The sequence below is a fragment of the Equus caballus genome, chromosome 2 (genome assembly GCF_041296265.1).
Source record: "Equus caballus isolate H_3958 breed thoroughbred chromosome 2, TB-T2T, whole genome shotgun sequence".
Classification (NCBI taxonomy): Eukaryota; Metazoa; Chordata; class Mammalia; order Perissodactyla; family Equidae; genus Equus; species Equus caballus.
The window spans coordinates 93,387,036-93,413,584 of NC_091685.1; the positions used below are offsets into that span (position 1 = coordinate 93,387,036).

A 26,549-nucleotide genomic window follows, 5' to 3' on the forward strand; every position below is an offset into this window, starting at 1 on the left:
AATACTTCTGAAAGTAAATTATGAGGTCGAGTTTTTTGTACTTTTATAAACAAAACATGTTATATATATGAATTATGGGACCAATGGAAATCACAGATCTTGCAAGCAAAGTGTGTGTGGGGGGACTACTTCAGCTGTTTTGAAAAGCTGTTATTGTGAATACTAGAGATGTTTGCATTTTAACTTTTAATATAAATAGAGATATATATTGGGTTTTCACCTCTGCCTAGACGTCTAACAAGAACTTCATCTGTTCCCATTGTCATACTTTACTTCTAGGTACCATGACTAATAGGAAACAATGAGTATTGTGGGACTTTGACACAGTTGCGTTACTTTCTTCTTTTCTTCCCAATCTCCTTCAGAATTCCACATCTCTTTAAAGCATATATAGATTTTTGAATTGCCAGTATTTATTCATTTGTACTCATCTCAGAATATATGTTCTTCTCTTATTTTTATTCTAGAGAGACATACTTTAAGACTGCTTTATTACTGTGATGTTCAGAGCTTTGGCAGGGAAATGACTTTCAAATCCTGGCTTCATCCTTCACCAGCTAGGTGACCCTTGGCACATTGTATAACCTCTCTATGAACTTCAGGTTCCTCAGCTATAAATTAGGAATGTGGTATTGGGATGATTAAAACAAATATATGTTAAGTGCCTGGCACATGGTAGCAGCTCAATATATGGTAGCTGAAAGGAGCAAAGCCTTGAAAATTGGTAATGTTTTTATAGGCTGTAAAAGCATCCACAATATGCCTTTCTATATAATCTCATGAAATTGAGTTTTAGCTCCACAAAACTATTGGATATACATTTATATCTTTGAGTTGATAAAGATCCAAGAGCATGGGCTTTGGAGTCATCTGCTGGGGTCTGAGTTCCTGTTCTGCCACTTAACTATGAACCTTGGAAAATTAGCTTCTCTGTGCCTCAGATTTCTTGTGTATAAAATGAAGATGAAAATAGTGTACCTCATAGGGCTGTTGCAAGGCTCGAATAAATTAGTACACGTAAAACTCTTAAAACAATGCCTGGCAAAGAGTAAGTGCTCCAAACATGTTAGTTGTTACTAACTTATTGTCTCATAGAAAAGAAAAAATCATAAAGCCAGAAAACTCAAATGGAGTCAGCCCTAATTAATGGATGTCTCTTTCATTCACTCCTAAGTAATTTCCATTACCTTTCTTTCCAGTCCCCTTCAGAGTTCCACATCTCCTTAAAGTGTATTTAGGACTATATTGCAGTTAGAATTCTGCTTTTTACTCATTATCTCCATAGAATTGAGATATCCTTGCAGTAAAAATCTCTAGATGTCTCTTAATCAGATGTATCTGTCATGTTTGTCACATGCTTCCCATAGGTCTTGCCTTAGCTTTTTAACAGTTGTTTTGAAGATAGTTTGATTGTGAAAAAACCTTTCAAAGGCTTCATTGCTATACTGAACATTTTTTAAAAAGGTAATTGGATCTCCCTGTATCCTTCTGCTTCAACTGGATTTTTTAAATAAGCAATTACTTACTTGGTGGTTAAGTGATTTATATAAAAAATATTTTATTGTGATTCTTTGGGATCTTGAATTCCTGATTTCCCCATCTATTTTTCAGAGCTTTATAATCCTATGGTAGACCATCAAACAGCCTGTTTCTGTAGATATATTACTGACGTGTACTTAAAGGCTATCTTTAACTTTTCTTGTTTTGAGTATTTATTTATTATTAAGATTTAAGGTGATAGAATGACAGTCTACTTAATTTGCTGTACCTTAAAAATTACTCATGCATGTGAAAAGTCTAAATTTGTGTATATTTGCATAAGGTTTTCTCATGTCTATTATACATACAAATTCTGTTTCATTTTTGCTTTGGGATAAAAGATTAATATAAAGTATAAATTAAATATACATTCATTTACTTTAGAGCTCATTTAACAGCAAATCATAATTTACCTGGAATATCAAGGACTAGGAAAAAGCTGAACCTCCTACAAGGCACGAGAAGTTCTTCAACTGTGTGCTAGAGTTTCTGCAACCGTTTTTGTTGTGTGCTTAGTGTTCGCTTATCCCCAAAGTCTGTAAAACACACAGATACAGTTTACATGTAACCTGTTTAATGTAAGAAACAGAACGTTATGAGCATCCCAGAAGCTGGCAGTGTACCCTCCTCCCTTCCCTATCACAATCCTTTCCTTACCCTTTAGAAGTAACCTCTATTCTAACTTCTTATAATAATTTCCTTAGCTTACTTTATACTTTTACCACCTCTGTATGTGTCTCTAAGCCAATAGTTTAGTGCCTGTTTTTGAACTCTAAGTGGTTTAAACTTGTGATCGTATTTCTGCCTCTCTTTGTTTGTTTTTGTGAACTTGATGAGGCTTATGAGTCTTTAATTTTCAGTTATACTAACTTGGAATTTTTTAAGTTTATTTTTACTATGGTAAAACATGTACATAGGTTAGAAGTCTGAAAGGACTGCAGTGGATTTAGAACACCAGTACTTCTCTCCTATCCCACAGCCCATCTCACTCCTTGGGAGCAATCCTCTTAGTTCTTTTAGCCTTGTTTTTTTGTTTTTTTTTGGTATTTGCTTTCATATTTCTAAATAACATATGTACATAGATACTTGTAATAGATATTACAATTCTAAGTGATGTGTGTGTACGTATCCATATTTAAAGACATGATCTAATGATGTCTTCCTATGAAACACCAGGATTTAGCTCTATAATCCCATTTCTTCTCTCGTATACTTCTCTTCATCTTCCTAGTATGGTTTTTCATGGTATTTGCTGAAATCGTTATGTACATTTCCATTATTATGATGACTTAAGTATTGTTTATACCTGATTGATGTCATGTCTTATGCTTAAATTTCCTTTTTAGGCATAATTTTATTGTCCTGGAATCAATAGTTGTGCATTGTTTCCTTAATTTTTAAAATGTTACCAGTTACTAATATATCCCTAAATTCTCTTACAGATCTATAAAATACTTCTTGAAACAGTCACAATTGCTCTCTTAGTTCCCTACTTTTTTCTTGGCAATACCCCTCCTGGACCTCCAGCTCAGATACTGTGTCAGTGTGTCAGTGGAAATTCAATCAGGGAAGCAGAGCACTGGTGAGGGGGGATGTCTATAGCATTTATGTGTGTGTACATATGTATACATGTATGGGAGGGTGGGTGGCAGTATATAATAAGGGATTCATAACAGGGGTGTTAGCTTAGACAAGTAGGAGTTGGTTAAATCAATTCTGTAAGGCTGTTGTTTTCATGTCTGATGCTGGAGCTTGAAATCAACAGGGCAGGAATTCAAAAGTAAAGATAGATGTAAAATGGTAGAGAGCAAGGACAAACTGGAACCCATAAACACAAACGAGATGAACTGTAATCCATGTCAGTTCTCACTGCCTCTAACCTTGTGATGTGAGTGTCCTGCAGAAGAAGCTGTTGCCCTTTATCATAGAGCAGACATACATCTGTCCCAGGAGTTAGAGAAGCCCCAGGAGGATCCAGGGGAAGGTGGAGCAGTTACAGGCCTGGCTACTGCTCCATGACAGTGAGATGAGCCAGCAGATAGTGACAACATGTGTGATCTGCAGGAGTGCTTACCTCAACTTGGATGTAAAAAACAAAGTGGCTGCTGCTTCTCTTCTACCCTCCAAATCTTACATGAAAGTATCTCTTGTGTCCCTCTAACCAGAAACATGTGGGAAAGGAGATCCTGGGAATTGTAGTTTAGGCCAGCCAAGGTGACACATTACCGAGCTGCCACAGGTAGCCATGAGAATATTCCTGTCAGATCTCTGACTGTGGGGAGTAGCTGACTGATGGTCCCAGCTGCTGCTCTCTGAAATCCATCAACAGGTGTGTGCCGAGGCCCTGTCTCCACAATCTGTCCCCAACCAGTGACTGAGTACAGCAGAGGCGCTAAAGCAGGCTCATTCCTGGGGACTCTGGACCCTTCTGACAGGCAGCCTTGGCGCAAGGAGTCCCTGATGGTCTTACTGAACTTTACCTAGAACTGCACTGCAATCTAACACATAGCCATTCAACCTTCCTTCCCTGTCTCCTTCCCCTGGGGTCAGACCTGCATCGCTGTCTGACAGCTCTTCCAGCCTCCCCAGCTCCCCCCACTTTCTCTCACAGATGTTTCCAGTAATAAATTTCTGGTACATCTCTTCGTGTCTTGGTGCCTGTTTCTCCGAGCACCCAGACTAACAGTTGTTTTCTTAAGACATCCCTTCAACATCATCCTGGGAATTTCCTTCACCTTCTCTTTTGGTAGATCCCTTGTTTCCTGGATCCCATCTTCATCTTTCTTGATTTACTTTCTTTTTGGTGGAATGCATCCTCCACGTGGGAGGTAAAATTGTTAAAACCTTGCATGACTGAAAACTTTATTTTAATCTCACCCTCGAGGGATGATTTGGCTGGGTATGGAATTCTAGTTTGGAAATAATTTTTCATCAGAATTTGAAGCACATTCTCCATTGCCTCATAGTTTTCAGTGTAAACGTTGAGAAATTCACTGCCACTTTTGATTTCTGATTGTTTGCATGTGACCTATTTTTCTCTGTAGAAGCTTTTATAATCTCCTTATCCTTGATGTTAAGAAACTTCAGGATGCTATACCATGCGTGTGTGTGTGTGTGTGTGTGTGTGTGTGTTTCTTTCATTGCCCTAGGTGGTCAGTGGATCCCATCAGGGAGGAGACACCTGTCCTTCAGTTCTGGGAAGTGCTCTTATGCTCTTTCATACTTTTCCTCTCTGTTTTCTCTTTCTGAATCCACATTTGTTAGCTGTGATACCTCCTGTATTGAGCCACAGATTTTTTCATTTTTTCTCCCTTCTGTTTTTTGGTCTTCCAAGAAATTCATTTAAATTTGGTTAATTTTTAAAATTTTTGCTCTCATATATCTATCTCCATATGTGTGTGTGTGTATACATATATATATGTATATATATATGGATATGGATAAATATCTATCTTTATGACGACCCATTTTGTTTTATTTTTTTTGAAAGTTTATTTTTTTATCAAAGTAACATTGGTTTATAACATTATATAAATGTCAGTTGTACATCATTATATTTTGATTTCTGTGTAGACTACATCATGGTCACCACCCAAAGACTGATTACCATCCATCCCGTGCACATGTGCCCTATCACCCCTTTAGCCCTCCTCCCTGCCCCTTCCCCTCTGGTAACCACCAATCTATTCTCTGTATGTTGTTTGTTTGTTTGTTATTGTTGTTGTTTATCCTGCACATGAGTGAAATCATACAGTGTCTGGCTTTCTCCATCTGACTTATTTCACTTAGCATACTACCCTTAAGGTCCACCCATGTTGTTGCAAATGGCAGGATTTCATCTTTTTTTTTTATGGCTGAGTAGTATTGCATTCTATGTATGTGTGTGTGCATGTGTATATACATACATATATATATATACACACACACACACATACATATATAGCACATCTTCTCTATCCATTTATCCATTGATGTGCACTTAGGGTGTTTCCAAGTCTTGGCTATTGTGAATAATGCTGCAGTGAACGTCGGGGTGCAAATATCTTTTCAAAGTCGTGTTTTCATGTTTTTTGGATAAATACCCAGAAGTGGAATACCTGGATCATATGGTAGTTCTATTCTTAATTTTTTCAAGACTATCTCCATACTGTTTTCCATAGTGTCTGCACCAGTTGACATTCCCACCAGCAGTGGATGAGGGTTCCCTTTTCTCCACATCCTCTCCAACATTTATTATTTCTTGTTTCTTTTAATAATAGCCATTCTGACGGGCATGAGGTGATATCTCATTGTGGTTTTGATTTGCGTTTCCCTAATAATTAGTGATGTTGAACATCTGACGTGTCTGTTGGCCATCTATATATATTTTTTGGGAAGATGTCTGTTTAGATCCTTTGCCTATTTTTTAATTGTGTAATTGGGTTGTTTGTTTTTTTGTTATTGAGTTGAATGAGTTCTTTATGTATTTTGGATATTAATACCTTATCAGATATGTGATTTGCAAATATCTTCTCTCAATTGTTAGGTTGTCTTTTCATTTTGTTGATGGTTTCCTTTGTTGTGCAGAAGCTTTTTAGTGTGATGCAGTCCCATTTGTTTACTTTTTCTTTTGTTTCCCTTGCCTGGGGAAACATGACATTCAAAAAGATACTGCTAAGGTCAATGTCAAAGAGCATGCTGCCTATGTTTTCTTCTAGGAGTTTTATGGTTTCAGGTCTTACATTCAAGTCTTTAATCCATTTTGAGTTAATTCTTGTGAATGGTGTAAGATGACCCATTTTAAATGACATACAATTAATCCCTCTTTGCCATCTCTTGATCTTTGGGATATTTTTAGAGTCAGTTTCTTACACAGTATAATTATTGCCTTATTTCGGATTAGATGGCTAAAATGTAGGTGAACATCCATTCAAGTTAAGGCTGAAGAGGTAAGTAGAGGCCAGATCATGAAGGGCCTTGTCAATCTGTGTTAAGAATCATGGATTTATTCTTATTATCATGAGAAGCTAGTGAAAAGTTTTTCAAGTTTACATTTTTATCAAATGACTGTTGCTAATCCAAGTTTAGACTAGAGGAGAACAAAAGTACAGCAAGACTAGTTAAGTGGCCATTAATAATAATCCTGAGTAGCAGATAGTGTTGATTACCTATGCAACATTCTTCCATCTTTCTTCCTTGCCAACAGAGACCACTTTCCACCGTTAAAACAGAAAGTGCCTGATACTCCATTTCCAACTTCCCTTTCATCTAGTGCATAGGCATGTGATCCAGCCACGGCCAATGAGAGATCTGATAGCTTCTGGAAAATATTTTCCTCTGTAATTAAAAGAGGAAAAAAACCTTTTTGAACATTTTTGTGTGAGAACATGATGCTTGCAGCTGCTGCAGACGTCACAGACACACAGAGTATGACAGAACAGAAAGATCTGGGTCTTTTTTTTTAATTTTTAATTTTCATATTAATACAAAAAAGTCTACATATAATAAGTGAACTGCTCACTGAATTTTCATAAACTGAAGACACCTATGTAACCAGTAACCAGATAAGAATCCAGAAACCTCTTTATGTTTCCTTATGCTCCCTCAAGGCTACCCGGTATTCTAACTTCTAATAGTATAGGTTACCTTCACTTGGGTTTTTTTTTTTAATCTTTTTGTTTTTGTTTTTTTATTTTTTACTTTGTAAAGATGGAATCATGTTGTGCATATACTCTTTTGTGTCTGGCTTCTTTTACTCAGCATATTTGTGAGAGCCATCTATTTAGTTGGATAGTTATAGATTGTTCATTCTCATTGCTTTTTCTCTAGAGAGAGTTTGCTTTTTCTTGTGCTAGGCAGACAGATTGAGAAGCTTTGCTCTCAGTCTCTCAGTTGAGTTAAGGCTGTGTTGCAGTTTTGGTAAGGTTGCGTCTATCTCTGTTCTTTAATACTCTTACCTCATAGCACGCAGGCCTTTCATTTAGGGGCCTGGTGTGTTTGCTGGGGTCCTTCCCCCTGGCAGGTTCTAGACTCTAGTATTTGTTTCCTCAGCCCTGACAGATTGTCAGAAACTCTACTGTGCTTCTCAGAGACCCCTTGCTTATTCCTTCAGCCTCCAATTCCAGGCAACTTCATTGTGGCAGATATTTTGAGGGGAAAATAGACTGTGTGCTTGAAGCTCTTGAAGTCTCTAATTGTGTCTTTTCTGAAAGACTGCTAGTATTAGCTCTGCATGTTTCTCTGGCTTCAAGAAGCAACTCTCTACCTGGGCAAAACAACAGTTCTCCACATCTTGCCTCATCCCAGAGTGAATAAATGCCCCTGCCCCGTGGTTAAAGTGGGTGCAGAAAGACCAGCAACCTGTCTGAGGTTTCTCCTCCTTGGAATCCTGACCCTGTCTAGTCCTTTTTGCTTTAGCAACTCTTTTGATAACTGTAAAATGATGATTTTTGAATTTTACCTGTAGTTATTTTCAGCAGGAACATTGGTATGCCACAAACTACTCCATTGTCTTGAATTTAAAAAGAGACACTTTTAAAGTCCAGACTTTTCCATGTGAATTTTGAACATCAGCATATAGCCACTTGAGGTACCTGAAAGTCATGGATCTGGATACGATTGTATAGGACAGTTGTGTGGATTAAACTGTGTATTGTGAGACTAGTTTTAGGACAGAACTGTGAGGAATGTAACACTTAAGGAACAGGCAGAGGGGTCTCCAGAGAGACACAGAAGAAAGTAGGGGGAATACCTGAAGAAGGTGAAATCACGGATTCTACAAGAAGAGAACATTTCAATAAAGAGGTTGCGTCAAGTTATATGGAAAGGATAAGAAGGTTTGCGCTGAAAAGGATCCCATGGATTTAGCAATAATGAAACTTATTATCTTACAACATTCCTATGAGGAAAGCGTAAAAATTGTACAGGGCCAGCCCCAGTGGCCTGCTAGTTAAAGTTCGTCCTGCTCCGCTTCGGCAGCTTGGGTTCTATTCCCAGGCACAAAACCACACCACTTGTCTGTCAGTGGCCATGCTGTGGTGGTGGCTCACATTAAAAAAAAAAGGGGGGGCTGGCCCCATGGCTGAGTGGTTAAGTTCTCTCTTTCCACTGCAGGCAGTCCAGTGTTTCATTGGTTCGAATCCTGGGTGCGGACATGGCACTGCTCATCAAGCCATGCTGAGGCAGCGTCCCACATGCCACAACTAGAAGGACCCACAACAAAGAATATACATCTATGTACTGGGGGGTTTGGGGGAGAAAAAGGAAAAATAAAATCTTTAAAATAAAAAGAGGAAGATTGGCAACAGATGTTAGCTCAGGGTGAATCTTCCTCAGCAAAAAAAAAAAAAAAAAAGGGGAATAAAATCCTAATTTTATTTTATTTTATTATTATTTTTTTGTTTTTTTGAGGAAGATTAGCCCTGAGCTAACATCTGCTGCCAATTCTCCTCTTTTTGCTGAGGAAGACTGGCCCTGGGCCAACATCTGTGCCCATCTTCCTCTACTTTATATATGGGACGCCTGCCACAGCATGGCTTGTCAATCAGTGCCGTGTCCGCACCCGGGATCCCAACTGGTGAACCCCGGGCTGCCAGAGCAGAACGTGTGCACTTAACCGTTGTCCCACCAGGCTGGACCCCTAATTTTATTTTTGATCTACAAAAATGACAATTTTAGATGGTTGAACCTAATAGATGGAGAAGTAAAAGTCTAGGAAGGAGAAGTAATTTACTTAAACTCAAGACTAGAAGTGAATTCAAATCTTGGTCTTCTTTTGACATCTGGTCTGATGTTCTTTCCACCGTACTATGTATTTTTATCTATTTCTATCATTTCTTGATTATTCATTACTTAGATAAGACTTTTAGCCTTGCTTTTGTAAAAGAACTAAGGTGAAATTTTATTATGTATTTATGCATGTGTTTATATTTACTGGTTTTCTTTTTAATGATAGTTAAATCTAGTTAACTTGGGAAGTAGTATTTTGTTGTTGCTGTTCAAAAATTTTCTGCAATTTTTTAACATTTCTTTACTATTTTGGGCTTTTGATGAAATTATTGTTTAATTTTAGTTGATATTGACTTCAGATTTATTCAGAATTGTTCATGTAGATTAGTAGAACATTCTTTCTAGTTCTTCTCTTTTTTGTTCTTCTTTCTTTAAAACAGGTAAGCTACATAGTCTTAACTCTCCAGGATCTCTTTTGGGAGTAAATTTCTCTGTATAGAAACTTTTTGTGACAGTTTCTAGTCCACAATAAATGTCTTGACCATCTATAGCAGGGTGACTGATTTTGACCTCAAACTCACCTTCTTAGGCGGTCGCCTTCTTCACTAGGGCGAAAGACCTTGCTTCTATACTGAGCTCTTTGAGTCGGATTCTGTCTTTTTTAAGCTGCTTTTGTGATATCTTTACTTTTAACACATTTGGAACTTTTGAAGTTTCTTTAGGATCATATTAGATTTCCTTTCTCTACAAGTAGGTCATCATTGCTGTTAACTGGTTGTGTTCCTTCTTAAGTGAAAGAATGGTTAAAATTCCAGAATCTTCTGCTTCACGTGTTGAAAGTTCTGATATTGAGATTCTATAGAATTTCATCAAGCCGCAGCTATGGTTAATGAAGGAGGAGAAGGTTGTGAGAGTGGGGAGCAGAGGATAACTTTCTTGAATCAGCTATCAAGTAGTTGTTTCTTCTTTCATTTATTTTCCAGGGCTCTGTGATTAGCAGTAAGAAAGTACATGTAAACAACTTTGTATTTAATATTTGACATGACTTTTATTGATGAATAACTTCTGTTTTAATGTAAGCTTTGCTTGTTGTGGACTTAGTATTTTTAATCAGTGTATCCTTGGAGGGGTACACCTGCTCTTAAATAAATCACAGCTGGAGTACAGGTAGTGACTTAGAGGTTGCTGATAGGAAGTAGAAGATCCCAGGGACGGACTGAGAGAAACCTTCATGGAGAAACTAATGGATTGTATTTACATACAGTTTTCACCATCATGGGCTTTGTACCATAGCAGCTGATATCAAGGAAGGAATATTGAGGAAAGGTGATAGCTCCTATTCAGAAGTGACTTGGTAAGCTTTGGGCTGACAGTACTGAAGTTGTGGTCTATTATGTGGCTTCTCCTGCCACTCAGTGGAATACCTGCTATGCACATTGCCCCTAAAACATGTATTTTACAAGTAAAATTAAGTTGACTAAACAGGATCATGGTCAAGTAATGAAATGAAATGAAATATTGAAGAAATATTTATTTCAAATTAATACTAGGAATGGTCTCAGTTTATTTTATCTATTTGGGTTAGTTATAAACACTTGTAAAGCACTAGATATTTTTTAATGTAGAATTTTCACCAGTCTTATATAAATTTTTCAATATTCAGTATTCATCTGTTGCCCTTGTGTATTAGTTTTCTATTGCTGTCTAACAAATTACTACAAACTTAGTGGCTGAAAACAATACGTATTTGTTATCTCCCAGTTTCTGTGAGTTAGGAGTCTGGGCATAGCTTAGCTGCATCCTCTGCTTAGGATCTTACAAGGCTGCAGTTAAGATATTGTTCAGGGCTGCAGTCTCATCACAGGCTCCACTGGGGAAGGATCCACTTCTAAGCTCATTCAGGTAGATGTATTTTTAAGCACATAATTTCAAGTATCCTATTTAGCTTAGCATTAATAAGTTTTAACTTTATTAATCTTTAAATTTATCTGTCTTTACTGAATTGCCAGTTATTTTCTCTGTCATTTACAACATTTCTTACTATCTTTAGTAAATCATGTTATATATTTTGTATACAAAACTGTGTTTAAACTATGATATGTAAAGCTTTAAAAGCCTTAAAATTTAAAATATAAATAGGTCTTAGTCAAGCACATCATTAGATAAAATCCAGAATATAATGATAAACTGTATCAAAGACATGTTCTGCGAGGGAATTGATTTGACAAGATTGGTTTCAGCAATAGGGACAAGATTCACATTGGAGTGGGATAAAGATAACTAGCAAGTGAAAAATTAAAACCAACTTTTTAAGGGGTTTGCTGTGAAAGGAATCAGAAAATTGGGACAGTAGGTGGAAGAGGACATAGGACTAAGAAAGGGTTTTATTTTTAATTTTTTAAGATAATAAGTATTATAGAATGTTTGTATGCTGATGACAGTGATCCAGCGGGAAGAGAAAATGATTTGGAGAGATGTTTATTGTGGGAGCGGAGTCTTTGGTTGGGAAAGAAAGGATGGGATCTGTTGAGTAAATAGAAGAACTGGCCTCAAAAACGTGCAGTAGCGGTTTAACTACTGTATAACAGTTGATGAGAAGATAGTATTTTTTTTCTAATTGTTCTATTTTCTTAGTGAAAGAAGATATTAACTTAGAGAGAGAAGGTTAGACCAAGTGTTAGGATTTGAGGGAACAGCTCAGAAACAGCCATCCCAGAGACAGTGAAAGCAAATTTTCTAAAGAAATGTACACTTGAATATAGACTTGTCGTCTTGAATTTAAAGTGGGAACCAGTCAGCACAGTTGGTTATTTTTTTCCAATAGGCAGAGAGTTGGGTTTAACCAGGATTGTTGTTTTTTTCCTCAAAAAATATGAACCAATGAGAGAGGGACATTTGAATAAAGTGTGTACAGGAGTTGATAATCATGATTAACTATAGGATGTTGTTGAGGTAAAGTGGAAACTGAAGATACTGTGTGGGTTAAGGAACAGCAAAAAAGTAGGTGGAATCAATAGTCTAGCTGTTTTGCTAGGGTTAATGCTATTGCAGTGGGGTCACTAGAGAAAGCTGGTGACTTAGGAGGCTATAGAGATGGGGATGCTTGAAGTCAAGATTTCAACTGTAGAATATAACTGTGGGAGGGATAACTGAGGTGGAGTGGAGATAAAAATTGTTGGAAGTGAAGAAGTTGAGGAAAGGAGAATCTGGATCGTTAAATGGATTATCTCTGTGGATGTTGAAAACACCAAGAAGGATGATTCTATTGGTGGAGTAAAGGAATGCTATCAATGAGTTGTTAAAATTAGATACTGAAACTTTCTGAAAACTTTTCCTCTTTTGAGTCCCTCTGCCAACCACCACCAAATTAAAAATAGATTTTTTTAATAAGATAAATACATATTTATTGAGAAAAACATAGATAATACATAGAGTTAGAATAAAATGAAAATGATCTGTATTCTCACTGTTCTAGATATTGCCTATTTATATTTTGACTTTATCCCTACAAAAATAATCTTTAAAAAATATATATATAAGATCATGCAACGCATGTTATTTAGTAGTTTGCTTTTTAAAATTACCCAGATATAGCTGTAAATAGCTGCAAATATATGTAGAGATACATCATTTTAAATTGCTACAAGATATTCCAGGATATGGATGGACCATAATTTATTTAACCACTCTATATTTCATTTTTGCTGTATAAGAAATCACATTAAAACTTAGTAGTATTAAATAATAGTAATCGTTTATTACCTTTCATGGTTTCTGTTCAGGAATTTGGAAGGAGCTTCACTGGACATTTCTCTCTTGGAGTCTCTCATGCCATTAGTGTCATATGTCACCTAGACTGATTGGGATGAGAGGATCCACTTCTAAAGTGGTTCATTCAGATGGATGGCGGATTGGTGCTACTTTTTGGCTGGGGACCTAGGTTTCTCTCCCCATGGACCTCTCCAAGGGGCTTCTTGAGTGTCTTCATGTCATGGTAGCTGGCTTGTCCCAGAAAGTGATCTAGTAGACTTAGGCAAAAGCTGCAATGCCTTTTGTGACTTATCTGTAGAAGTCACACATCGTCACTTGTGACATATTCTGTTGGTTGCACAAAGCCAGCCCTAATCCATTCTGGAAGGGTACTTCACAAGAGCCTGAATTACCAGGGGTCATCTCGGGGTCTGGCTACCACAGTTACCCAGCTATTGGTGGTCATTTAACTTATTTCCAATTCTGAATATTGTTATCCATGTAATCCTTGTGCCCTTGTCTTAAGTATTTTCCTATGGTTCTAGAAGTGGAGTTACTCTAAAAATTTTGATAGGTGTTAACCAAAGTACTCTTCTGAAAGGTTATACCTATTTAATTTCCATATCAGTCTATGAGAGTATATATTTCCCTCACCAATACTCAAGTGTTCCTAATTATTTTAATCTTTGCGAATCTGATATGTGTTTTATGTGTATAACTTGTATCTATTTAATTATTAGTGAGATTGATTGAGCAATTTTCTGGTGTTTGTTGGCCCATTGCATTTCTCTTTTATTTTTGTGAATGGTCTGTACATGATATATGTCGATTTTTTTAATAGTGTTTATTTTTTCTTATAATTGTTACTAAAATATCAATCCTTTGTTGTGAAATTTACAAATTTTTTCCCCCAGTTTACTATTTGTTTTTACTTTGTTTTTAGCCTTATAAAAATTTTTTGATATTCATGTAGTCAAATTTGTTGGTTTTTTTTCCTTCATCATATTTGGGTTTGTGAATTGCTTTGGATGGTGAACCCTACCAAAAGATTATAAACATACTCCTATATATTTTTCCTAATGCTGTTGTACTTATGTTGTTATGATTGTTTGTATGTATAGATATTTAATTCTTTAGGAGTCTACTTTTGTATTTGGTATAAAGTTGAAATCTAAACTTTTTATTTAAGCAACCAGTTGTTGCAGTACTATTTTTTGATTAAGCCATTCTTTCTTCGCTGTAGCTGTTGGTTTTCTACTCAATTACTGTTCTCTCTAACTCTTTTTCTGATAGAATTCCAATTTTACTCTATTTCCCCCAGAGAGTAACCATGTACTGCCACCATCTCCAACCCCAGGGAGTGAATCCTAATTGAGCCAAACCAATCATGGTGGTCCCGCTTCTCTGCTGATGATTGACTTAGGGATGGATATTTAATAAGAGCTTCTGCAAAGGTGTGCTTGTTCTTCAAAAGGGATCCAAGAGAGGAATAGTACTTGATTTCTGCCTCTGGAAGAGTGCTGCAGCCATCTAGTGACTGTAAGGGAAGCTAGCTTGGGGACAATACTAACCCACCCACGTTGGAAGAATGAAAAGATGAAAGGACCTGAGTCCTAGATAGCATCCTTGACCTACTCTGTTACTGTGTTAACTCAGGCATTCCTATTGTGTGAGATGATAAATTTCCTCATTGTTTAAGCCTCACTGAGTTAGATTTGTGTTACCTACAGTCAGATGCATCCTCACTGATACCACCTACTGATTTGAAATGCAGTACCATACCATTTACTTAATGTAGCTTTATATTAGGTTTTGCTGTCTAGAATTATCAGCCCTATTCCTTACCCCCATTTTTCTTTTTCAGATTTTAACTCTTCAAACCCCTCCTTTTTTTCCCCCAGAAAAACTTTAGAATCTAATTAATATTTAGCTCTGCTTTCTTTTTGATTTCATCTGTCAAATATATTTATACCATTTGCTTGTATTTAGAATATTTGTTAATTCCTGTGTTAAAACACAGATTTGCCCTTTTTTAGATGATATGTAGTTACATTTTGAGTTTTTTAAAATAACAGCTTTATTCACATACAATACAATTCACTGATTTAAGATGTATAATCAGTGGTTTTTAGTGTATTCACAGAGTTGTGCCACCACCACCACATCAATTTTAGAACATTTTTATCGCCCCCCCCCCCCAAAAAAGTCTGTACCAGTTAGTAGTCACTTCCCAACCTATTCCCCACTACCCAGCCCTAACCCACTACCAATTTACTTTCTGTCTGTATGGATTTACCTACTCTGGATGTTCATATAAATGGAATCATCCAGAATGCAGTCTTTTGTGAGTGGCTTATTTCACCTATTTTCAAGGTTCATCCATGTTGTGCATATATCAGTGCTTCGTTTCCTTTTATTGCCAAGTAACATTCCATTGTATGGATCTATCCCATTTTGTTTAGCCATTCATCAGTTTATGAACATTTGGGTTGTTGCTATTATGAATAATGCTGTTACAAACATTTGTGTGCACATTTTTGCATGAACTTATGTTTTCATTTCTCTTGGATATACCTTAGGGTGGAATTACTGGGTTCTGGTAACTCTATGTTTAATCTTTTGAGGAACTGTGAGTGATTTTCCAAAGTGGCTGCACCATTTTACATTTCTACCAGCAGTGTTTTAGGATTCCAGTATTTCCACATGGTTTGAGTTTTTTTTGACTTTGAACAGAGAACCTGAGTTTTTTTTTTTTATGTGGTAAAATATACATAAGATAAAACTTGCCATTTTAATCATTGATAAGTACAGTTCTGTGGCGTTAAGTATATTCATGTTCTTGTGCAACCATCACCACTATCCATCTCCAGAGGTTTTTTTATCTTCCCTAACTGAAACTCTATACCCCTTAAACAATAACTCCCCTTTTTCCTCCCTCCCTGCAGCCCCTGGCAACCACCATTCTACTTTCTGTCTCTATGAATTTGACTGTTCTAAATACCTCGTATGAATGGAATCATACAGTATTTGTTCTTTTGTGACTGGCACATTTCACTAGCATATCTTTAAGAGAACGTGAACTTTTTTATTTTTTTAGAATTTTTTTTTTAAAGATTTTATTTTTCATTTTCTCCCCAAAGCACCCCAATACATAGTTGTGTATTTTTTTTTCTTTTTTTTTAGTTGTGGGTCCTTCTAGTTGTGGCCTGTGGGATGCCACCTCAGCATAGCTTGATGAGTGGTGCTGTGTCCACACCCAGGATTTGAACTGGCGAAACCCTGGGCCGCTGAAGCGGAGCCGGCAAACTTAACCACTCGGCCATGGGGCCGGCCCCAGAACCTGAACTTTTTTAAAGCAGTGTTTGATGTACGCATCTTTTCCCAACTTATTTTATGCTCTTTATATATCGTGCCGCCATGTCCTTTTTTAAAACTTCTTTTACAATAAATAATATTATTTCTTCCTCTCTAGAGATTTTGAAATTGGCATTCCACTTTTAATTCTATTATTGTTCCCTTTTGTAGTTCCCTTTATGTCATATGTGTATATGTATAGTTATGTGTGACATAAAGGAAACTGCATTGTGATGAGTTCAGCCAATTTTCTCTTGCCCATATTTCCTTTGCTTCATGTTTTATTTGTATAGTATAGGATTTCAGATAAAATTATTACTACTAAGTTATTATCTGTACATTATGTAAAACACATTCTGTGTTTAAAAGTATAGTCTCTGGAATCACACTGCCCATTTGAATCACAGTTCTGCCACTTACCAGCTTTGTGACTCAGCAAAGTTACTTAACCATTCTGTGTCTCAGTTGTCTCATTTGTAACATCAGGATAATAATATTACCTGCATCGTTGCTAGGACTAAATAGATTAATTTATGTAATGCACTTAGAGCAGTACCTGGCACATAGTATGTGCTATATAAGAGCTTGCTGTTGTTATTATCCTAGCATTCTTTTCAAGGAATTATTATTGACCTTTACATTTTATCTTATAAATATATTAATTTATTCTTTTTGGTTAACTGTTTTTTTTGGGTTTCTTCCTCACTGCTAGTATTTTCATTATGACTTCTTTCATAAGGTCTTATTATCATCTTTAAATTCTATTTGTACCTCGTTGAGTAGTTCTTTCAGGTATGATTTGTCTTATTTACCACTGTATTTTCAGTCCTTAGAACATTGTTTGGCACATAATAGTTGCCAGTAGAGATGTGATATGCATGGAGCCCTTGCATATCTGTTAGGCTCTGACAAAAGGGGGCACTCGAGGGAGACTGCAAGGCAGGAAGAGGAAAAAGGGACTTCCTTCTTTCTGTTTGTATCCTCTTTGCTTCCCGTCATTCTAGCATTGTTTCTTCATGGCAGCAGTTCCTTCCCACAGCAATCCCTGAGTCCAGTTTGTAGTTTTTATAACGCTCACAGTACCAGCCTCATGAAGCCCCACATCAGAAATACTAGCACCGCTAGCCAGTCGGCACCCATTCCTCAGAGGTTTATATACCACCCTCACAAAGGTCTTCTTCCAGAGACAGTAACACCAGCCAAATAGCTCCCATTTCAGAGATCTGAGTTTCAGCTCCACTGGACCCCTTTTCTAAACTTCCCAGTTTTAATAATCTCAGCCTCTTTCCTTTGTTCCCCCAGCCTTAGAACTGCACTTCTTATACTTGTTCCCTCCATGAGACCTTAGTGTTCTCCTTGGCCTCTTCATTTCTCCTGTTAACAACTTGATTCTTACTTAGTGATTTCTCTCTAAAAATAACTTGTATGTCTCCTGACTGAGACAGCTTATCTATTTCACAAACGTATCTCACCTTTCTGAGGGTAGGCTCTGTCAATAACTACTCCCTGTGTCAAGGGTCAGCAAAATGAAGCCCATGGATCAACTCTTGCCTGTGGCTTGCTTTTGTAAATAAAGTTTTATCGGAACATAGCCACACCCATTCACTTTCACATTGTCTATAACTGTGTTCACGTTGCAAAGACAGAGTTGAGTAGTCATAATAGAGATCACATGGCCCACAACACCTAAAATGTTTACTGTCTGGTCCCTTACAGAAAAAGTTTGCCAACACATGCCCTCGTCTACGGCTAGCAGAATTTTTTCCATATAGTAGACATGCCAATAAAAAATGTTAAGTGAGTAAATCTATGGAGAAAAGAGCCAAAAAGGGAGATGGTAGAAAAAAAGAACAACAAAGAATATAGAAAAATTTACATATTAATGGTGATGCCAATTTTATTTATTGAGGTCCAAACCAGAAATTTGGGGAAAAAGAAAGTTAAATTGGCAAAATATTACTTTTCATTAATTTTCTGTTTAAAATATAAAAATATTATAAATAATTTTTTTGCTTAAAATATATTAACCTTCTAATCAAACATTTACAAATCATAAAAATTATATATGTTACATATACTTGAGTTTTTGGAATCTATGAAATAAGTTAAGTTATGGCAATATTAGAATAATAACTTTAGAGATGACTGAGAATTTTAAACTGGGCACAACAGAACTGAAATAGACACATGAATTGGTGTTTATGTATAGGCAGTATAGTTGATTGTGAAGCCATTTGAGAGATGTTAATAATTATACATACTTTGTAATGTAGTTTTAGTGATTGTGATAAATAAATCTTATGGTATGTTCTAAAGTAGTTTACTAATAGTATTTATTGAATAATTTACATTTATAATTCTTCACATATCATTCCAAAAAAAGCATATGTGCTATAAAAATCTTAATATAACTTTTAGTACACTGAAGCATTTAAGATATGCTATGAAAATAACATTGAGTCTATCAGAAATAATGGTTAAATTTGTCAAAAACATTCTCTATTAGTAAGGAATTGAATTTAGAATCTTAGTTTTACTTTTTATTCATCATTGAGGTTCATTATAGTACATTTACCTGGAGAATATATTATTCCAACCAGAAGTACTTTCTCCCTTCTCTGAACTCCCACATGTATTTATTGTAATAGTTTCCTATTTCTGCTATAACAAATTACCACACACTTAGTAGCTTAAAGCAACACAAATGTATTATCTTGCAGTTCTGGAGGACAGAAGTCCAAAATGGGCCTTATGGATTAAAATCAGGGTGTCAGCAAGCTGCATTCTTTTCTAGAGATTTTCAGGGGAGAACTATTTCTTGCCTTTTCCAGATTCTAGAAGCTGCTGACATTCTTTGTCTATGGTCACATTACTCCAACCTTTGCTTCCGTCATCACATCTCCTCCTCTGTCTTCCTGCCTTCCTCTTATAAGGACCCTTGTGATTACATTGGGCCCACCCAGGTAATCTGGGATAATTTTCCCATCCTTAACTTAATCCACCTGCAAAGCCCCATTTGCCATGTAAATTAACATAGTCACAGATTTTGGGGAAGGACATGAACATCGTTGGGGGTCCATTATTCTACCTACCACATCTGTCTTCTTTTATTTAGAATCATTGAATGTCAGAGCTGGAAGGGATCTTGGGTGGCAACTTGTCCAATCCCTTTATTTTATACATGAAGAAACTGAATGAAGCCAGAGAAGTTGTTTGTCTGCCTCTAAGCTTTTTTTAAGGTTAGGAACAAGGCCTTATTAATGTTTTGTATGCTTAATTAAGAACAATACCTTGAACATTTTAAGTATCAGTAACTACTTGTTGCCTGAATGAATAAAAGGTTAGTGATAGAAACCAGATATATCTGGTCTCTGCCTTGTTCATTTTAAGTTAATGCTAATGGAATTTGATAAAAAGCCACTTACTAAAAGTACCATGAGTGATAGAGAATCACTTATTCTTACGTTTTGTAATTAAAAGGAGGAAATCATTCAGTCTTAGAAATAACTACCTTTTTTTAAAGATTCCGGTTCTCTTTCTCTTGCACTATCTTTGCTTTTTTCTACCTACCCTCCTTCTCCATAAAATGAAAAGAAAGAAATAAAAGATAAAGAAGGAAAGAATGAAAAAGAATGAAAGGAAGAAAAAGGAGAAAGAAAGAAGAAAATAAAGAAAAGGAAGGAGGGGGGAAGAGGAAAAGAAGAAGGTACAGCAGTGTTCACTTAATTGTTTTGCTAGAGTGACTGATGGAATCCAGATTCAGATTCTTTGACACTCTTTGCCGTTTGGCTGTGTTGATAAGATAAGCCTATATTTCCTGTGATGCATATAGTTCATATGTGTTCAATAATTAAGAAAACTTAAAAATCAATATTTATCTTTTAGGAACTACTTCATAACTTTAGGAAAATATTTAGAAACTTAGGTTTACTTTCTGACTTATAATTTTCCTTCCTTTGTTAAGGAAGGATAGTTTGGACTCTTGATTAAAATAAAATTAAAAATTAAAAAAATGTATCTGGCATTTCTTATTGAAAAAAATTAAAAATCTAGATCTTAGGTTTAGATTATCATCCAGATGAGATAAATCACTATTTTCCAAGAACAAAGCTTTGCCTGATGCTTATTTAATGACTGATTTTCTTTTGTTAATATTCTTGTAATTTATATAGAGTGTGATATATTGTTATATATTAGATGTCTTAGGCATGGTTCTTGAAATAAAATATACCAGAAGCTTAGTGTTAGATTCTTTTCCTACTTGTATCAGTGAGGTCTTCCATTGGCTGTATACATTTATACATGTCTAACTCTACTGGTATGTTATAAGTTTGTTGTATGTTGTTTGTTATGTTTTAAGTTTCTATAAACACTAAGACTGCATACGTCTATTTTTATTTTGTCTACTAAGATGGTACCTGTAAAATGCTTAAGCAAATGTAAAAAGGGACCATGGTAATAGTGCCTGGTAACTGATAATGGTTATTATCACAGTGAGCAAAATGTTAATTATAAGTTAACTTTAGAATGCATTCATTATAATAAGTTATATTCATTGGGTGAAAACATAATCTGATTTTCTTTTCTTGGCAGCAACTGGAATTGGTGGAACCAAGTGGCTGGATTCACGTTCCCTTAACTGATAATCATAAGAAGCCAACTCGTACATTCATGATACAGATTGCTGTTCTAGCCAATCACCAAAATGGAAGAGACACCCACATGAGACAAATTAAAATATACACACCAGTGGAAGAGAGCTCCATTGGTAAATTTCCTAGATGTACAACTATTGATTTCATGATGTATCGTTCAATAAGGTGACCTTAAAACAGAACAAAAGTCATTAAACATATCTTTGTTTTATCTTTTCAGTAAATATTATATCTGTTATCTTTATTGAAAAAAGCATCAGTTATTTTACAATTTTGTATGCATTGAAAAGTATTTTTTTGTAACTTTAATAAAGAAATTTTGGGTTATATTATCTTTGTTTTCTTTAACATAATAAAGCCCACATATTTTACATTATCAGAAGTGGATTTGAAGCCAGTCATTAAATTTTTTCTTACGTCAAAAGAAAACCAGTTGAACTGAAAATTTCAAGATATACCTGATTTTTTACTAACCAGGTGATTATTTCATATAGTGATCATGCATTAGAGTAATGATTTACTGCATGTTTGGGAACAAACTATGGTTTTGTTTGTTTGTTTTTTGGTGAGGAAGATTGGCCCCGAGCTAACATCTGTTGCCAGTCTTCCTCTTTTTGCTTGAGGAAGATTGTCCCTGAGCTAATGTGTGTGCCAGTCTTCCTCTGTTTTTTGTATGTGGGATACTGCCACAGCATGGCCTGATGAGCAGTGTGTAGGTCTGCGCCCAGGATCCACTGCAGACCCAAGGCTGCTGAAGCGGAGCACACAAACTTAACCACTATGCCACCAGGCTGGCCCCTGTTTGGGAACAAAACTGTTTTATCAACAGATATTATCTTTAATAGGTCAAAATTCTTCTTCTTCTTTTTTTTCTATCCAGAGGAAGTTTATTCTTTTAATACTTGACCTTTTTAGAAACTGTGTCAAAATAAGCTTAGTATTAGGTGTCTGATGAGAACCATTCTAATTTGGGGAATATAGTTAATCATGTTGTAATTAGTTCCATGAAATATACTTATCTATATCCTGATACTGTATCCGAGATTGCCAGTATAATCTGCTGTGTATCCTAATTCTAGTGCAGCTTATAGAACAATTAGTTTCAAATTTGTGTCTGACACTGAAGCATTCCTTGAGGGATAATAGGTCTCATGAAAATTTTTAAAATGTATGAAATTGTTCTTTATATATAAAAAGATTTTAAACAAGCTTACATGTGTTTTCTTTCCATGGTTTAAAATGAGTAGATTTGATTCTGTATACTTTTTTCTTTTTCCCTATATCTGTTACTTTTTGGGAGGATGATTATTTAGCCACAGAACTTTCCCAGATTGGCTCTTGTTTGGGAAAGATTCTTTGGTGGTTCTTGCATTACTGGGTAGACTGAAGTCTTAAATGGCAAAGTTTAAAAAATAATTATGTGTTTGTTTTATTCTAGCAGAGAGTACTAACTTACATGGATACTATTAAAAAAAGGTTTCACTTTTTGACTCAACACAACCTCTGCTGTTCTTCCTATGAATTCCACAAAGAGGTTTTTTTTATCATTTTCATTTTATTGTCTTTTGAAGTAAGAAGCGTGGTAGGTGATCTATAGGGTTACCCAAAAGTCAATAACCAAAAATCACTTGGGATCAGCAAATTAATTCAAGTATAAACGTGAGATTCTTGGAAGGGTAGAAGAGAAGATTGAAGGAAAACGCATGGATAGGAATTAAAAGGAAAGAATCAAAAAAGTAATAGCAGTATGTACTAGGCACTGTATTAGATGTTTTGCTTTAGTCTGATAAGGAAAACATTCATGTAAACAACAGAGTTTTAGTCTAAGTCACAGAGAAATCTAATAAGTACAGAAAGTTTTATTAGTAATAATGTTACTATTTGCTAACTGCTTTTTAAAAGTTTGCTTAAAAGAAAAAAAGGAAGAGGACTAATTATCATTTGCGCGATCCAGGCTGTTATCTCCTACTACTAATAGTCTGCTAAGAGACTCCTACCATCAGGAGAGATGAAGAAGAATGTTGAGAAAATCAGTATATTTTCTACTTCTACTCTCTTCCCCTATTTTTCTTATGCTAGCTGGCTGACCATCTTAAAGGCATGGGGAAATTTGGTAGCTGAACATTACGGAGATAGTGCTTCCCCGTATTATAAGGATTATTTAAAACAGGTACACCATGCATTACATTAACAAAGCGTAATTTGCTAAAGCAGTTGCATTTCTCTTTTAAAAGTGCAAATTATATATCCTACAAAGGATTTGTATCTATAATATTTAAATAACTCTTACAACTCAACAGTAAGAAGACAAACAGTCCAGTTGAAAGTGAGCAAAAGATGAACAGTCACTTCACCAAGGAAAACATCTGACTGGCAAATGAGCTTATGAAAAGATGCTCAACTTCCTTGGACATTAGTGAAATGCAAATTAAAAACCACAGTGTGATACCATTTCACAGCCACTAGAATGGCTTCAATTAAAAAGATGGCTCCAAGTGTTGACAAAGATATGGAGGAACTGGAGCACACACTCCTGGTGAGGGTGTAATTAATGTATAACCACTTTGGAAAACAGTTTGGTAATTTCTGAAAAAGTTAAACATATACCTATTATGTGACCCAGCCATTCTACTCCTAGGTATTTACCCAAGAGAAAAGAAAGCATTTGTTCCTACAAAGACTTGTACATGAATATTCTTAGTAGCTGGATGTGTAATACCTCAAAACTGGAAACAACCCAAATGTTGATCAACAGGAGAATGTATAAACAAATTGTAGTATATCCATATAACAGAATACTACTCAGCAGTAAAAATGAATGAACGATTAATACATGCAACAACATGGATAAATTTCCAAAATAATTATGCTGGGAGAAAGAAGTTGTACAAAAAGAGTACATGCTGTAAGATTCTATTTTTAAAAAAATTCTAGAAAGTGGAAACTAATTGACAGGAAGGAGATCAGTGGTTGTTTAGGATAGGGAGTGGGGAGAAGTAAGAAAGGATGGGCTATTTTGGAGGATGATAGAAATGTTCATTATCCTGATTGGGGTACTGGTTTCACAGGTACATACGTATGCCAAAACTTATCAAGTTATACACTTTAAATATGTGCAGTTATTGCATGTAAATTATATCTCAGTATAGCTGATTTTAAAATAACTTATTCTCCCTGTTTCACATAGGAATTACCCAAAGATGCTAGATATGAAGTAGTTATAAGTCTTACTGTATCGGATCTGAGAATAAAAAAATTGAGATTGAAAAGCCTTTAACAGTTAAAAAAATGACAGCAAATTCACTAATTCACTTGTAATCTAGTTTATGTTTTTGAGTATTGGACAAACTGTGCAGTTAAAAGATTTAAATTTTTAAATCTCACATGTAATCTAAGTATGAGACTTTCAAAATTAGTTTATTTGCTGAGGAAGTATTGTCACAAGAAACTTATAGGACTGGAACTTTAAAATACAGCAGATCATTGAACACTCATAAATACACAACTCTAAAAAGACTAATAGATATTGGGTGTTGAATTAGATATAATAAGGAAACAAAGATAAATCTGATGCGGACCTCGTTTTTCAGTTGCTTATAGCCTACTAGGGGAAATAATAGGTCTCTAACCAACCAAATCAGAAATTAAAGTGCTAAGATCTCTTCATTGATTGATGTAGTGTAGAGGAGAAGAGAGAGTTGACTTCCTGTTCAGGAAGATAGAGGTGAAGCCAAAGAAGACATTGTGGGGGACGTGGAGTTTTGGAAAGAAAGACTATTTGTAATATCAGCTAGTTATTCACTTTTCAAGACTATTCTTGAATCTGGATTATCATTTCTTTTATATGAGTAACAAAAATTAATTTGAAACAGATGATTTGTGTATTCAGAATCAAGTGATGTTTTGTATATTACTTTTGTTTGGAAGGTTTCAATGATTAAAACACAGACAATCTTGAAAACTAATTTTAGACACCATGCCTTCTGTTCTTTTAGCCATTATGACTACTAATTTAGTACAGATTAAAACACTACAGAATAAATCTTCGTGAGTATAAAATTTTATGAATCAAATACAAATATTTATGTTTCTAGTGTTCTAGAAAATTGTTACTGCTCTAACAATTCTTAATTGTTAGAGTTAAAAAATTCTTAATAAAATCTTATTTTTAATTGAACTCTTGGTTATTAGTTTATTTCATTAACTACCTTTTTAGTATGACAAAATTTTCAAAATATGTTACATTAAAGCATTAGGGAAAATAATAACTTTGTAGTTGTGATTGTATGTGGACACTTTTGCTTTGTGGATCTTTAAACCAAGATTATCTTCCTTTGTCCACATTGTTCTGGCTTTCCCCACTTCTACTATGACTCCCTAAAGTATGGTGTTTGGACATGTTTGCTGTACAAAGCTCCCTTTACCAGCCTGCTACAGGAAGCTCTCTGTGCTTCATAGTCTGCCATTTGGTTGGTTCTGTTTCTGTGCAGTGGTGTCCAGAAAGCCTTAGAGAGAGGAAGAAGAAGGCCTTAGGGATTAGTTTATTAATTATCGTGATAATGATTAATTCTATTAACAGGACAAATCTTTAGGCTAATTACTTAGAAAACCTCCCAATATAAATCTAAGAAAATATCTATAATCCGTGGCAATTTTATATGAGAAGTTAAAATGATTTTTTAGTACTATTAACCAGTCTGTTTTTCAATTTTATGTGAAAGTGTCCTTCCTTTATCTATGGCTAATCCCACCACCGTTGTTTGTCTTCTCTTGTCTTTTCTAATGAATGGAACCAACTTTGTATTTTGCAAACATAAGCGAAATTACAGTTGGACCAATTTAGAAGTGCTCTACCTGCTTATGAAACTTTTTCCAAGTGAATTATTTCAGGAAATGGTATTTCACATCATGTATAATTGAAGCTCTAGCATGTACCATTTCAATCATTTTAATTACTACATTTGTGGCTGTAAGCTTTCCACTGATGCAGTACAATGATCACCATAAGATGTTCTTCCACTATGCATTTACTTTTCCGATGTTGAGAGCAAATTACACTTCTCTCCCTGTGGTCCTGGAAATAACTCCCCAAACTGTTTTTATAGATTTTATTCTGAGACTAGCTCTCCTCTTTACCCTGGCATTCATCTATAGCTGGAGATCCAGATTTTAACAGATCATTTCCTGTTGTTACTACAGCAGTATCAAAATACTGATCGCTTACCAAGAAGCAAAGTATCCAAAAGACTGAAGCAGAAAGTTCAGCCAGCTGTTTGTTTTTCAACTGTTAAAATTTATAAGAATCACGTGTTACATAGATATGGTGACAAAATGAAAGGGAGAGTAGCTTCAGTAAAGCGAGAATGAGCCATCCAGCTATTGAGTTATAACACACTCAGGTGTTTACTGTAGACAAAGGAAAAGAACTTTACTATTTATCTTAAAATAGTGCCTATTTTTAAGGTAGTATTCAGTAACTAATAGAAGGTACAAGGAACCTATTCTTCAGGGATTTTTTTCTGAGTCATCAGGCTGTTTAGAACA

At 35.5% G+C, this 26,549-nt stretch overlaps 1 protein-coding gene and 1 long non-coding RNA gene across 6 annotated transcripts in view; both read left to right on the plus strand.

The window, feature by feature from the left end:
* The window catches only part of ANAPC10 (anaphase promoting complex subunit 10), a 187,383-nt gene that overhangs the window by 64,579 nt on the left and 96,255 nt on the right, over window positions 1-26,549 (plus strand). For 2 of the 4 annotated variants that reach the window (XM_005607826.4, XM_005607827.4), the window contains exon 5: window positions 20,944-22,213. The exons of the other annotated variants lie outside the window; for them this stretch is intronic. In XM_005607826.4, the coding sequence (XP_005607883.1) occupies window positions 20,944-21,174 (231 nt within the window). In that variant the 3' untranslated portion in view covers window positions 21,175-22,213. Of the gene's footprint in view, window positions 1-20,943; window positions 22,214-26,549 lie in introns of those variants that run through there. 4 annotated transcript variants of the gene reach the window in all.
* Window positions 10,108-20,027, plus strand: LOC111772545 (uncharacterized). 2 transcript variants are annotated; one of them, XR_002806480.2, is made up of 3 exons: window positions 10,108-10,198; window positions 10,511-10,600; window positions 19,945-20,027. It is a non-coding gene; the product is annotated as an uncharacterized lncRNA (long non-coding RNA). The 2 variants fall into 2 exon arrangements; XR_011435033.1 differs by lacking the exon at window positions 19,945-20,027 and adding an exon at window positions 11,008-11,148.